Source organism: Myotis nattereri, assembly GCF_964212035.1.
Source record: "Myotis nattereri genome assembly, chromosome: 9".
In the NCBI taxonomy this organism is placed as follows: Eukaryota; Metazoa; Chordata; class Mammalia; order Chiroptera; family Vespertilionidae; genus Myotis; species Myotis nattereri.
Window position 1 is genome coordinate 80,207,459 of NC_138084.1, and position 15,902 is coordinate 80,223,360.

Below are 15,902 nucleotides of genomic sequence, written 5' to 3' on the forward strand. Positions count from 1 at the left end.
GGTGTTTTGAAGGTGTTGGTTGGGCTGTAAATTATTCTTTTTTTCTTTTTAAAAATTATTCTGTTTTTAGAGAGACATTTGGCAATGTCTATTGAAATGTAAAAAACATACTCTGAGCAATGTCAATTCTAGAATTCTATACAAAAATAACAGTATTTCAAATACAAAAATTTCAAAACAAAATAAGTGATTATCAATAAGTGAATGAGACATTCATTGAATGGAATGCTATGAAAGCATTATAAAGAATAGAGTGCCGCCCTGACTGGTTTGGCTCAGTGGATAGAGTGGACTGGAGGGTCCCAGGTTCGATTCCCGTCAAGGGCATGTACCTGGGTTGTGGGCACATCCCCAGTAGAGAGTGTGCAGGAGGCAGCTGATCGATGTCTCTCTCTCATCGATGTTTCTAACTCTAACCCTCTCCCTTCCTCTCTGTAAAAAATCAATAAAATATATTAAAAAAAAAGAAAAGAATAGAGTGCCACCCTAGCCGATTTGGCTCAGCAGATAGAGCTTCGACCTCCGGACTGAAGGGTCCTGGGTTCAATTCCAGTCAAGGGCTCATGCCTGGGTTGTGGGCTGTGCAAGAGGTAGCCGATCAGTGATTCTCTCTCATCATTGATGTTTCTATCTCTCTTTCTCTTCCTCTCCCTTCCTCTCTGAAAAATCAGACAGAGGCCGAAACCAGGACCACAGGCTTTATCAGAGGAGAAGGACCTGCGGGCTGTCTGGCAAGGGGAGGACAGCAGCGTGTGCAGGGTGGGCACGCCTTTGAGGGGTGGAATGGGAAGGGGTGGGGGCTGAGTGTACTCGGCGCACGCTGATTGGTGGCTTACTGCATGGTCCATATAGGACAAGGCTTAGGGTATTTGGCAGGTGTGGATTGGTGGTCCATACAAGGTACCTGGTTAGTCACTCAGGTATTTCCGGGCTGCAGGTTACATCATACTCCGCCCACCAGTTGGGGGAAGGGAGGATCTATCACTCTCTGAAATCAATAAAAATATGTTAAAGAAAAAAAGAAAAGAAAAAACAGTAGAGTGCTCTGGCCCGCTTGGCTCGGTGACCAGAGCGTCGGCCCGCTTACAAAGGATCAAGGGTTCGATTTCTAGTCAAGGGCACATACCAGGGTCAATCCCCACCCTGATTGGGGAGCCAGCAGGAGGCAACCAATTGATGTGTTTCTCTCACATCGATGTTTCTCTGTCTCTCCCCCCTCCCCCTCCTTTCCACTCTGGGAAGGCAATGGAAAAAAATACCTCGGGTGAGGATTAACAACAACAACAACAGAATGGAGTAACTTCTTTTAAAAACAAGTATTTTTATTGATTTCAGAGAGGAAGCGATGGGGAGAAAAAGATAGAAACATCTATGATGTGAGAGAATCATTGATCAGCTGCTTCCTGCACCCTCCCACTGGGGATCAAGCCCGAAACCTGGGCATGTGCCCTGACTGGGAATCGAACCATCAAACCACTGAGCCACGCCGGCAGGCCTGGAGTAACTTCTTATGAAATGTACTTTGGAAACTGTTTATGACATGTTAATTGCAAAGAGCACATTGGAGAACAATAAGTACATTATGACCTCATTTCTGTGAAAATTAAAAAGTATGCACATGTCTGCATATAAATTTACATCCACATAAGCATGAGAAGGTCTGATAGACAGGAACCAAAAGTGGTTTCCTCCAAAGGGTGGGATTCATGTCTTCCTTCGTTTGCTCATTCATTCATTCATTCATTCAGCCAATCATTCACTCATTCATTCTTCAGCCAATGTTTTTTGAGTGCTTACTACGTTCTAAGCACTGTTTAGGCACTGTGGATGTAACAACAAAGTGGACAAATCTCCCACCCTCAGGCAGCTTACAGACAATAAAGAAAGGGAGACAGACAATAAAGAAATAAACATCCAGTGTTTCAGGTGGTGACATGCTGTATGGAGAAAAATAAAGCAGAGGGGAGAAGGGTGGGCAGCTTGCAGTGTGAGATGGGGTGGATTGAAAGTGTAGAGGGAACATTTCACATCTTTATATAATTTTTTTAAATGGCAGGATTAATGAGTGTTTTCTTTCTTATTATGTGGTTGATTATTTTGTATATTATAAGTAAACAGCATGACACAAGAATAAATGTCTTAACAGTGGAATTTCTGACCTGGGGGTAGGGCATAACATTTGAGACTGATGGAGTTTTTCCTCCCCTGTCTTTGAAAAATCACCCCTACGTCTCCCTGACGGGAGAAGGAAAGCTACTGTGTGAAATCCACCTCTTCCTCACTTACTGGGCGTATTACCAGCACCTCCGTGGGGTGTCGTTTGTGTTATTTCCCCCAAAGACTTTCTTTCTTTTTTTTTTTTTTTAAATATATTTTTATTGATTTCAGAGAGGAAGGGAGCGGGAGGGAGAGATAGAAACATCAATGATGAGAGAGAATCACTGATCGGCTGCCTCCTGCACGCCCCCCACTGGGGATCGAGCCCACAACCTGGGCATATGCCCTGACCAGGAGCGGGACCTCTCGGTTCCTGGGACGCTCAACCGCTGAGCTACACCCAGCTGGGCAAGACTTGCTTTCTTAATTACGTTAGCCTAAGGGCATTTAAACATTGGTTTGCATTTCTGAGTACAAACCGATAGGGAAACCTGATAAAATGCAAATTGCTTATCTGTGTGAGGTAATCCCATTAATTCCACAATGACCCTTATTTTATTAGTTCTCCCCACGACAGAGCAAGGGACACATGCTAAGGGACAAAAGGTAAGAGTTTTGACGGCTATTAAAGTCAACCAAATTGATTGCAAGTTCTGAAACATAGGGACCAAGTCCACAAGAGGTTTTTTGAGTCCCTGTTTTGTGCAAGGTTTGTGATGTACACTGGCGAGCCCTTCGAGCTCCTTGCAGTCGGTGTCTGGCTTCTCTGAGACGCTTACGGAGAGTGGAAAGGAAGGGGGAGCGAGGCTATGTCATGTGCAGGCAGAATAAACGAAGTCTAGGCAGACCTGCCACGGCAAGATTTAAAGTTAAACATGAGGAAGGACTCCGTTCTGGGAATCTGGCTGGGGAGCTGCAGGAACAACCAAACCACCTGGTCTCCTCATTCTGGCACCGGCCCCGAGTGGCGCTGGGACTAGTTTGGGGAGTTAGTGGGAGCCGGATGCCTCTCCACAGTGGAACTTATCAGGAGCTTCTCTGGGTGTGCCTCTCTCCTTTCAGCCAGCAATGTAACGGTGGGGAATTGTAACCCACCCACCATTTTTTGACACTTTCTGTAAAAGCTGACTCTAATATGTACATAGCTTGTAGAGAAACAGCATGCTTGTATAAGAATCCTAGAAACTAACTTCAAAAGATGCAGACTCTGGCCTCCAGTCATCCCAGTTCTGGGAGACTGGCTGATCTTCAACCATAGATGGAGGATGAGACAGAACCAGAATGATGTAGAACCAGATGACGCACATCAGACCATTACTTGACCAGTTTCAAGATCCTTACCGGAATGGACTGTGCTGGCCTGCACGCAGAGAGCTTCTCAACCCCCTGCCCTTGATCTCTTTGTTCTGCATTGCCTCTCCTTACAAAAACCTCTGCCTGCACTGAGACGCAGAGATGGGCTTTGGGACGAGTCCCCCAGCACTCAAACCTCTTTCCTTTTTCACCAGCATCGGTCTCACGAGTTTGGTTTTCATGGTGCAGACAGCAGAACCTTGATTCCGGTTATAGTAACATCTCTTAACTTTCGTGTCCCCCAGTTGTATGGTTGATAATGGCCAGAGTTGTCTTTGACACTCTTACCTTCTCTAGGAGGTTGAGAACACATGAGAGAAAGATTTTTGTTCTCTGTGTTAGCAAAACTAAAGCTCTTTGGAGTTATATTAGTAGCAACTCTTCTGCCAAATAGGGTGTGTGGAGAGGTTATACATTGTGTCACTCTTTTTCCTCTTACACAGTCTCTTCAAATTAGTTAGGACAGATATTATTCCCACTTGCAGATATGCAAACTGAGTCCATGCTCTGATGAAAGGATGGACAGTAGAAACTAGTCTCTTAACTCCGTGTCAGGTGCTCATTGATTTAATCAGAGCACAAAGCAGCCATTCTTCTCTTTTTTTGGGGGGGGGGGGTGTTTGAGTGTTCTATGACCTTATATTCACATTTCTGTTGCTTATTAAAGGCTTATGGGTTATTTATGATCAGTGTGTTGTTCACCTGATATTAATCACACTACTAAAAAATGATGAGCAGCCCTAACCGGTGTAGCTCAGGGGATAGAGTGTCGGCCTGCGGACTGAGGGTCCCAGGTTCGATTCCAGTCAAGGGCATGTACCTTGGTTGTGGGCACATCTCCAGGAGGAGGGTGTGCAGGAGGCAGCTGATCAGTGTTTCTCTCTCATCGATCTTTCTACCTCTCCCTCTCCCTCTGTAAAAAATCAATAAAATATATATTTAAAAAAATGATGAGCAATAAATTCCCTTAGTTAATTTACGTTACTATAAATGCAGTGAATGCACCTTTGCTGCCTGGGAAGGAATTCTCCTCATATCTAAATTCAGAGCTTTCTCCCCTTGCGGAGCCACAGCGACCACCTTGGACTACATCTCCCATTGTGCAATGGGAAAGGTGCAGCACTCTTCCGTGAGCCGACAGGACACCTAACCAATCCAATGTCAGAGCTCTCATTCTGCGACCTATTGGCTCCGGGTAGAGGCGGGACTCTCAGTTGCTACGTTGTTACCCTTACCGGAAGTGGCTGTGGGCCGCTGCAGGGCAACACCCCGGCGTCCCTGGAAGCGGGGAGCGGGGCAGCCGGGGTGGTGCTGGGAAGCTGTGCAGAGCCGGGAGCCCTCGCCCGGAGCCTCCGCCTCGGGGACCGGTGAGGACGGCCTCGGAGGAGGGCTCGGGGGACCGGGAGAGGAGGGAGCGGGAGAGTCGAGGCACTCGGTGCCAACGAGCGGGTGTGCGCGAGCGTGGGCGGGAACTGCAGGAAGAAGGAGAAAGGCTGGCGGGCCGTGAGCCTCTGCCGGGACCCCCGAGCGGCGAGGGTCGGGCCGGGCGGGGCTGCGGCCGCCGGCGCGGGCGGCGAGAGCTGGCGGCGCTCGTAGACCTGGCCCCGCGGGTGTGACGGCCGCCTGCGGGCCTGGCGTGGGCGCCTCTCCTGTGGGCAGCTTCCTCGGGGCGACTCCAGGGTTAGCCAGACCCTTTCCCGCTTTGCGGCAGCTGGGAAGTTAGAAAACTTTTGGTTTTCTTTTTTTTAACTTTCCTTGCATTGATTTGAAAAGATCTGCCTTCTGCTGTCCTGGCTTGGCTTCCAAGATTCCGCTCCTGATTTTTTTCTTTAATCCTCATCCAAGGATATGTTTTTATGGATTTTAGAGAGAGAGAAGGAAGGGGAGGAAGAGAGACAAATATTGATTGGAGAGAGAGAGAGAGAGAGAGAGAGAGAGAGAGAGAGAGAGAGAGAGACATCAATTGGTTGCCTCCCAGGATTGACCCTGCAACCGAGGTATGTGCCCTGACTGGGACTCGACGCTGCAACGAACCGGCAACCTTTCCTAGGACTCGGGGCTCTCCTGGTTTTTCTGACACAGCCTTCCTCCGTTGCCTTTGCAGCCCCTCCATTCTACCCACCACAGGCAGCTCTGGGTGACTTCACCCAGAGGTTGGGTTACCATCTATTTAGTGGTGATTCCCACTAACTATGGCTCCAACCAGGCCTCTTTCCTGAGCTCAGATCTGCTCCTCTTGTTCTTCCTGTCTCCGTGAAGGACGTCCCCATTCACGAGGCCCAGTTGCACTGGAATTCCTCTAATGCTTGCAGCAGGCACTTGCTGGGAATTTCCTCTCCTCTAGGTGGTAGCTAGGTGCGCTGTTGGCAGGTGCAGAAATGACAAGGTAACCCTGAACAAGTGCTCTGACTTCCCACCTCGCTCTCCCTCGCTTGGTGTAGACGACAAGCCCAGGAATTCTCCTAATTACCAGAGAATCTGGCCCTTCCTTCCCGTTCTCACAGCCACCACTTGAGTTCACAGTTTCTTGCCTGTGCTTTCAGGGTCACTCCTCCGTGGACCCTCGGCCTCTGTTCTTGCCCTCCTCGAATCAGTGCTTGCTACACAGCCGCCCTGATGGTGTGACATCCCCTGACCACTCCTCAGGCACAGGGCACAGTCCTTTACCCTGTGCTCCTTCCTCCCACCGTCCCTTGCGCTCTGGTCAGGCCGGAGTGGTTTGGGCTCAGGCTTTGGAATCGCGTGCATGTGGGTGTGCACATGTTTTGCTGTGCCTTTTACTAGCTGTGCCCCCTTGGACAAAGTGTGTTTTATTTAAACCAGTGGTTCCCAACCTGTTTTTGGGCATGCCCCACCTAAGCATCTCTAAAATCCTGATGCCCCTGTGACATACAATTCTTATTATTCAAAAAGTGAGCTCCTATTCACGTGCAGGAAGCCTAAAAGGCCATTAACTTGGTCTAAACAAGCTTCCAAGAACATGACCTCCATGAAAGAGAAAAATCAAAGAACGAAAGGACAGTTGAAGTACTGAGGAAGACATCACTAAGAAATTGTTAAGAAAATAATAATATGAAGTGACATGAAAAAATAGCAAATAAAGTTTCAAAACATAATAGAGAACTAAAATGCATAAATATGTCACAGTATATTAATAAGACTGTATATGAAGCCCCTAGAACCATAAGAAATGCAAAAAATTCACCGTTAATAACTCATTCTCGAATTGCTCCCCTTAACAATCAAATTGCCCCCCTGTGAGGCATGTGCCCCATTGGGAACCACTCATTTAAACCTTGCTGAGACTCAGTTTCCTTATTTGAAAAATGGGGACAATACTCTCTTCCTAGCTGAGAGGATAAGGTGAGATGATGTATGTAAGCATTAGCGCAGTTCTTGGAATGTAGGCAGGGTTCAGTGATTGTGAACTTTTGTTGTCACAATGAATTCTCTGCCCCCGTGTTCTTTCCTGCCCTGCCTTTGTGCACGCTGCTGCTGCCATACGTTCCCCTGCTCCCTCTCCTGGGCAGCTGCCGCTTATCCTGCAACCACCACTTCCATGGGCCTCATCTCCAGAGTAAGCTTAGTTGCCCTTTTGTGTCCCATTGTATTTTGTTACGTCCCTTAATGTGCTTAACATTTTACATGATCATGTGTAACCAGGTTGGTAGCCCTGGCTGAGCACGGAGCTTGACCCAGGTTGGTGTTCAGTAGCTGGTTATTGAATGTCCGAATGGTTTTTTGTTGTTAATCCTCACCCGAGGATACTTTCCATTGATTCTTAGGGAGAGAGAGGGAGAGACAGAGAGAAACACTGATGTGAGAGAAACACATCGATTGGTTGCCTCCTGCACGCGCCCCGACCAGGGCCCAGGCTGGGGAGGAGCCTGTAACCGAGGTATGTGCCCTTGACTGGAATGGAACCTGGGACCCTTTGGTCCACAGGCTGACACTCTATCCCAGTGATGGCGAACCTTTTGAGCTCGGCGTGTCAGCATTTTGAAAAACCCTAACTTAACTCTGGTGCCGTGTCACATATAGAAAATTTTTGATATTTGAAACCATAGTAAAACAAAGACTTATATTTTTGATATTTATTTTATATATTTAAATGCCATTTAACAAAGAAAAATCAACCAAAAAAATGAGTTCGCGTGTCACCTCTGACACGCGTGTCATAGGTTCGCCATCACTGCTCTATCCATTAAGCCAAACTGGCTAGGGCTAAATGGTCTTAATTGATACTCCCTCGTACTGGGTTTGTCTTCTGGAACAATGTAAAATAAGGCCTTTAGGAATGTGAATTGTACAAAATAGATCCAAGACATGGAAGCATGCAACGGACTAACGAATCTCAGAGGGAAGGGGGAGGGCATGAAGAGATTAAACAAAGATCTTATATGCATATATGCATAACCCATGAACATAGACATTAATGCTGTGAAGGCCTGGGGTGGGGACGAGAGCAGGGAGGAGGGGTCAGTTGGGGGAAAAGAGGGATATTTGTAATACTTTCAACAATAAAATTTTTTTTTTTTTTTTAATATATTTTATTGATTTTTTACAGAGAGGAAGGGAGAGAGATAGAGAGTTAGAAACATCGATGAGAGAGAAACATCGATCAGCTGCCTCCTGCACATCTCCCACTGGGGATGTGCCCGCAACCCAAGTACATGCCCTTGACCGGAATCGAACCTGCGACCTTTCAGTCCGCAAGCCGACGCTCTATCCACTGAGCCAAACCGGTTTCGGCAACAATAAAATTTTTTTTAAAATACATTTTATTGATTTTTTACAGAGAGGAAGAGAGAGGGGTAGAGAGTTAGAAACATCGATGAGAGATGTGAGAGACAAACATCGATCAGCTGCCTCCTGCACACCACCTACTGGGGATGTGCCCGCAACCAAGGTACATGCCTTTGACTGGAATCGAACCTGGGACCTTTCAGTCCACAGGCCGACGCTCTATCCACTGAGCCAAACCGGTTAGGGCTAAAAAAATTTTAAAGAAGTGAATTGTAATAACAACAACTGACAATTACTGAGATCTTAATATATTTTAACTATTTTACATGTACTGAATCATATCTCTCCAACCCTTTGAGATAGATATTGTTATTATCCCCATTTTACAGATGAGGAAACTGAGGCAACTTGCCAGGTGGTAAGTGGTAGAGCTGAGATTAAATCCAAGAATGTCCTAAGACCTGTTCTTATTGCCACTGCATAATCAACTCTGTGTCTTCTGCTTCTCCCCAAAGCCTTCTCCAGTAATTTACTCCCCCCTGTGGTGAACTTTCTTTAAAATTGTGCAAGCAGGTCGGACTAAATATGCAGGAACTGTAATCGTGAGTGTGCGTGTGCTTGTGTGTATGTGTGTGTGTGCACGTGTGCATGCTTTGTTAGTGTTCTGATGTACAAACTGTTGGCCATGCTTACAAATCAACAGCATTAGGAAGGTAACCAATGCCCAGGGGTGGGGAGTATACGTGCAATGAATGGAGGCTTAGTCTAGAGTAGAGAAGCCTGGGGTGCTCTCTAGGTCCAAAGGGCAGAACAGGCAAATGAGAGGAAACTTCCTAGGAAGTGATTTTTGGCTTAATATGGGCAAGACCTTTTCATAGTTAATCCTATATAATAAAAAGCTAATATGCAAATTGTCTCCTCGACCAAGAATTCAACCAGGGGGCAGGGCCGGCTGGCCAACCACCCACGGTCCCTCCCCCCACCCAGCCCAGCCTGATTGGCCCTGATCAGGGTGGGTTGGCTGGATCCCACCTGTGCACGAATTTGTGCACTGTGCCTCTAGTCCAGTCGTGGGCAAACTACGGCCCGCGGGCCGGATCCGGCCAGTTTGAAATGAATAAAACTAAAAAAAAAAAAAAGACCGTACCCTTTTATGTAATGATGTTTACTTTGAATTTATATTAGTTCACACAAACACTCCATCCTTGCTTTTGTTCCGGCCCTCCGGTCCAGTTTAAGAACCCATTGTGGCCCTCGAGTCAAAAAGTTTGCCCACCCCTGCTCTAGTCCTATACACTATAATAAAAGCCTAATATGCTAAGTGTCCGACTGTTCGTTCAACCGTTCGACCAGTTGCTATGACGCGCACTGACCACCAGCAGGCAGACGCTCCAACTGGTAGATTAGCTTGCTGCTGGGGTCTGGCCAATCAGGACTGGGCGAGACGGGCCGGACTCACCCTGGAGCCCTCCCGCAGTCCCTCCCCAGCCCCGATTGTGCACCAGTGGGGTCCCTTGGCCTGGCTTGCACCCTCTTGCAATCCAGGACCCCTCAGGGGATGTTGGACTGCCAGTTTCGGCCCGATCCCCGCAGGCCAGGCTGAGTGATCCCACCAGTGCACAAATCTGTACACTGGGCCTCTATTCTTCTATATATATAAAAGCCTAAATGACTGTTCCGCTGGTAGCTATGACACACTCTGACCACCAGGGGGCAGAGGCTCAATGCACAGGCATGGAAACATGGAACAGACTGATGAATCTCAGAGGGAAGAGGGTGGGGGGAAGGTGGGAAGAGATTAACCAAAGATCGTATATGCATACTAGAGGCATATTATTCTTAATATTTTATAAGAAGTATCTCATTTCATCCTCAACCTTTTGATATAGATTATCATGAGTTTCCATTATACACATGAGGTGAAGGGCCTTGCCTAATTTGCCTAAGTTCATACAGCCAGTAAGGAGAGAGCTGAATTCAGGTGTTTCTGGCCCTGAAGCCGGCCCTTAGACCACTGTGCTGTCTGTCACTTACAGCATGGAGAGGAAGATTTTGGCATGGGAGAAGTAGTTAGACCAAAGGTCTTATAGGTTTTTTGACTCTGAGATTCCTTGGCTCTATGTTAGTGGTTTATAGCAGACAGAGCTCCTACAGTTTATATACCTTATTTTGGGCTTGGTCAGAAATGCAGAGGAGGGAGGAGGCATGGCTCTCATAAGTTTGTGGTTAACAGGGAGGGGAACATATTCCCATGAACAAAGTAATATTAGGAGTAATATGCCTATGAACACATGAAAACTGTGTCCTTACTGCTGAGGAGGTTATGTGTTCATGGGAGTAGCTGAGGTTAGCCAGGGAGGGCTGCCTGGAGGAGGTACATGAGCCACTTTTTTTTTTCTAGATTCTAGGATTGGCAGGAGATGGATGAGTGCAATTGGATGACCCCTCCCTGTGATTGTTATGGCCCATAGAGGGTCTCGGGCCTGGTGGCAAGTAGATCTCATCACATTTCATCTGACCTGTTGCTGAGTGCTACAAGAGTACATTATTGATGGTTCTGAAGTCCTGTAGGCTGCTGTGATCGACAGTCTCAGACTTGGAAGGAAATGTTAGGACATGTGCCATGTACTTGCAGTAGCAGATCTCAGGCTGCTATCTTAGACATCTCATCTTCCCTGTTACCCCTGGAGTCCAGGTTATCACGATCTCTCACCTACACAGGCTCACCGTTTCTTATTAATCTCTCTGCAGCCACTTGGATTTTCTCCCTTCTGATCTGGCTTCCATTCCAGTCTGCATTCCCAGTGGCTGCCAGAGTGATCTTTTCAAAAGGTATATCTAAAAAAACGTTTCCTCCTGGCTTTCTTATTATGAAGGCCAACTTCTCGGCATGGCGTGGCTTCCACCATGTCCTCAGCAGCGTCAGCAGCCATGCTGCTTCTTGCTTGGTGTGATTTCCTGTTGCAGGGCCTTTGCACGCGCTGCTGCTTCTGTGGGAACACCTTTTCCACTTTGTCCAGTGAGTACGTACCTTCAGTCCTCGGCATAGGCTAATGTCAGGCTCATTTCCTCCAAAGCTCGACCTCGTTTGTAATTGTACTTTTATCTGTGACTTTGGGATGTTTGTCACCCTCCTTCTTGAGGCCATAGACAAGGGGAGTAGCAGCAGAACGGCTTTTCTCACCATTACATCTCTAGTGCACAGCCATAAGTAAACGCAGCTCCTTGCATAGTGCTCGAATGAGTAAATGGCCTCTGGTAGCCATGAAATAAATATGGTTTCTCTCCTGCCACCTCCCTCAATCTGATAGTTCCTGCTGTTTTGGCCCTGTCCCTGCCCACTCTTTATTGGAGCTAGGCAAGGTGAGGAAAGAAGGTAGAATATAACCCACACTTTTAAAAAAATTTTCTGGCAGGTTCATTTGACAGGTAAGTGATCCATGAGTTCAGATTTCCAGGACCTTTCCGACCTTTAAATAGCTTAACATGGATAACTATGTCCATAGCTAATTAGGCACTTCGCTGCAAGGACAGATTGCGTCTGCTGTGCTTTCTAGAGATGGGATGTGTCCATGGGTAGTACCATTTCTCAGATGCAGGATTTGTCTGAGTAGCTGACACAAGGCCTGTATAGATCACCGCCTGCTGGAGTGACTAATTCTCAGCCTGATGTTCAGGCCGCCCTTGGTTCCTCCCTCCCAGAGATCTTCCCTCTCCCTCTCCTCCCAACCCCGAGGATTAGGTCCTTAAGCCCCAGACAGTGGCCATGTGCGCTGCTCTTGGTCTTTCTGGCTCTGCCTTTGCAGAGTCCGTGTGTGTCGAGTCTGGAGCGTGAGGTCTGCAAGGCGTCCTTGGGCTCCTGTGGCAGAGGCCAGATTCCCGTGGGGCCCATGCCTGCAGAGGGAGAAGATGCTGCTTCATCAGCCTGCCTTCCTGCCATGCTGCTCCATGGTGCCGTGGGAGTGAGAGGTGGCAGAGATTGCTCCCTGTGCGTCCTGAGGCCAGACACCTCTCCTGTCCATTCCTCGGCTGTCAGGCTGCAGAGGGGGCCTCGGTAACGGCCCCTCATGGGTCCCATGCCGTGGATCAGGGCCCCTCTCTGGGAATCTTGGAGCAGATTCAGAAGGACCAGGCCTGGCCGTTTCCTAGCATGCGGTGCAGGCTGCTCCCAGCCCCGTGCACACAGCTTTTCCTGCTCCCAGGGGTGTCCTGCTTACTCCTCTGCGACAGTGGCAGCCGCTGGAGAGGTCACGACCTGCTCCTCAGACTGCTGTTGGTTGCAGCTGTGGCTGGCGCCTCCTCAGGGGGGGACACAGTCAGGGCTGCGGCAGCTACTCTACAGGGCGCTTGTCTGTGTTACTGGACGTCAGCGTAGGTGCTGCCGTCCAGGAGGATGGCCTGGCCTTGGAGTCCGAGGTGGTTACAGGGACAGGAAAGGAGCAGTTCCAGAATGGCACCAGCTTGTCCGTTGGAGAATTTGGCACCATCCCGCCCCCAAAGCTAGAAACCGTGGATTCCAGTTGGACTCCTTTCCCCCTTTCCTCTCATCCTAGTCCTGTTAACATCAACGCAGCCCTCACATCTGTTCCTCTCCATTCCCGCTGCTTCTGTCCTCGTTCAGGCCCCTCACCTGGATGGCAGCCGCCTCAGTGGTTTCTGGAGCCCAGCCTCCTTTCTCTAATCCAGCCCTGCCACTCCTGCCAGGGCTGTCACCCTAAAGAAAGGCCACCGTGTCACTTTCTGTCACTGAAGCCCGCAGGGACCCTGCCTCCTTTGCTACGGGGCAGAGTCAAGGCTCTTAGACACGGTCTACCCAGCTTTCCACCGCTGCCCCCGCCGCACTGGTGCAGCCCCCGTGGCTGGTGCCCAGCTCCAGAACCCGTCTGCGCATGGTGCTCCCGCGCCTGGCACAGCTCTCCACTCTCCTCTCCAGTGCCCAGAGCAGGCGTGCTTTCCCTCCGCCCGGCACTGCTATTGAGGTTGAGTGCACTAGCTTCACTAGAGGGTGAGCTCCCCGAGGCACTGTTGGGTGAAAATAGGGGCCTTGTTGAGACGGTGTGACCATGGGGGGCTGCTGGTACTGGCAGGTGTGTGTGGGGCTGTGTGCGTGTGTGCTGTTGGTTATTTTGATCACTAGGGTTTTCCAGCCGGGGCTACTGTGCTATTCGTTCTTTCTCCATTTGAGGGGTAGGAAGCCAACCTCTTGAGTCGGGTTCTCAGATCTTTTGTGGTCACCGAGGGTCCAGCAAGCCCGGGGGAGATGTGTCTCAGGAAACTTTCCCGGGCACAGAGCCGGGAGGCCCGGGGTCCCCCAGCGTCTAGCACATTCCCAGCGAGGTTGGCTTGCAGGGTCTGGTTGGACCTAGGGGCCCCATGACGCAGCTCTGACTGTCTCATCTAAGCTGGACACTCATTCTCTCTTTGCGGGGGTCTCTGGGGTCTAGGCCTGGAGCCCAGACCAGCCATGGCTGGAAGACCCATCCGCATAGGAGACCAGCTGGTCCTGGAGGAAGACTATGATGAGACCTACATCCCCAGTGAGCAAGGTAAGAGGCCTGGCGTGTGCTGCAATAGTTCTTCCAGGGCAGGAATCAGCTCTGACTTAATTTCATTCTTCTGAGGCAAAGATGGTATATACACAGGGCTGCTCAGTCTGTTTGGCTTAGAACAGGGTTGGTAAACAATAGCCCATAGGCCTAATCCGGTCTGTAGCTTGCTTTAAAAAAAAATTTTTAATTTAAAGATATTTTTATTGATTTGAGAGAGGAAGGGAGAGGGAGAGAGAGAGAGAGGGGAATATCAATGATGAGCATGACTGGCCTGGCTCAGTGTTGAGCATCGACCTATGAACTAGGATATCAAGGTTTGATTCCCGGTCAGGGCATATGCCCTAGTTACGGGCTCGGTCCCCACTGTGGGGCTTGCAGGAGACAGCCAATCAGTGATTCTCTCTCATCATTGATTTTTCTGTCTCTTTCTCCCTCTCCTTTCCTCTCTGAAATCAATAAAACAAAAACCAAAAAAACACAAAAAATCTCCTTTAAAAAAAAAAAATCAATGATGAGAGAGAATCTTTGATCGGCTGCTTCCTGCACTTTCTGCACGCCCCGTACTGGGGCTCATGCCCTGACCAGGAACTGAACCATGACCTCTTGGTTCATAGGTTGATGCTTAACCACTGAGCCATGCTGCCTGGGCCTGTTGCTTGTCCATATATAATCTGTGGCTGCTTTCCTGCTGCAAGGGCATTGCTGAGAAGTTGTGACAGAAAGCATGTGACCCACAAGCCTAAAATATTCACCGTCTGACCCTTTACAGAAAAAGTGTGCCAACCTTGGATTAGACCAGTGGTTAGTTTTAAATGAAAATACAGTAGGGGGTATTATGAGATGCAGTGTGTGCTGAGGCCAGGGAAACCCAATTTCTTAAGAGCAAACTAAAGCCGTGTTTTTCTTTAAACAACAGCAATAACATTATTAATATTGATGAAAACAAAATTCTATTCGCCATTCTCTGTAGTAAGAACTCTCTACGTACTTGCTCATAGTAAGTCGTGGGTTAGGAACTTTCATTATTCCCATTTTAAAATTGAAGAAGCCAAGTCGCAGAAAGGTTAAGTGACTTCTCTGCAGTCACACAGTTCTACTCAGTGAACTGGGAATCCATGCCCAGTGTCCCCTCTCATCCATGCCATGGTGACTGCACAGGAGGCACTCAAAACCGGCTGTGAAATCAGTGACTCCAGTGGCCCCTTGGCTGCCGCATTCCAGCTGGGCCTTTGAGAAAGTTCTTTTGTTTCCTAATCCCCAGGTATGTCACCCTCCAAACTCTCCACCGAGGTGACCCATATTGCGATGCCTCTCTGGCCAGGGTTGGTGTCAGCTCAAGCACTGCTGCCCCTGGAGCATTAATTTGTTCTTCCTGGGGCTCTGGTGACATACTCCGTGGTTACCTCATGTACCTTTTTTTCCTTCTCGGTGAGATAGCCCCTAACTCAGTCCCTGTGTCTCCTGTATTCCTCCAACTCTCTGGCAAGAGAGCATTTCTAAATGTTTGAAAACATTTTTTTTTAAATTTGATTTTGAGAGAGAGGGAGGGAGGGAGGGAAGGAGGGAGAGGGAGAGAGAGAGAGAGAGAGAGAGAGAGAGAGAGAGAGAGAGAGAGAAACATTGATTGTGAGAAACATTGATTGGTTGACTCCTTCACATGCCCTGACCATCTGACCAGAGTGACCCCGCAACCCATCCGACTAGAGTGACCCCGCAATCTAGGCATGGGCCCTGACTGGGAATCAAGCTGCCACATTTGATGCATGGGATGTCGCACCAGCCCGCTGACACACCAGCCAGGGCTCTAAATTCATGATTCCAAAACAGCACAACAGGAGTGTTAGCGTTCGCAGCATAATGCACAACTGAAGAGACACCTCCTTCATGAGAGAGGCTCAGTGGGTGGGAAGAGGCTGCCTGCTCATCATCCCCCCGCCTCCAATCCGGCCTCTGCTCCCGTGGCTCTGGGGCACCTCTCCCCACAGTGCTTCTCCCCGCCGTACCTCTCCCCGCAACACCTCTCCCCGCAGCACCTCTCCCCACAACACCTCTCCCCACGGCACCTCTCCCCACAACACCTCTCCCCACAACACCTCT

At 48.8% G+C, this 15,902-nt stretch overlaps 1 protein-coding gene across 1 annotated transcript in view; it reads left to right on the forward strand.

Moving 5' to 3' along the window:
* The first annotated feature begins 4,764 nt into the window (after positions 1 to 4,764).
* Positions 4,765 to 15,902, forward strand: part of CEP164 (centrosomal protein 164) — a 69,875-nt gene continuing 58,737 nt past the window's right edge. Inside the window, exons 1-2 of the mRNA XM_081099706.1 lie at positions 4,765 to 4,877; positions 13,701 to 13,802. Of these exons, the coding sequence (XP_080955832.1) occupies positions 13,721 to 13,802 (82 nt within the window). The 5' untranslated portion in view covers positions 4,765 to 4,877; positions 13,701 to 13,720. The remainder of the gene's footprint in view (positions 4,878 to 13,700; positions 13,803 to 15,902) is intronic.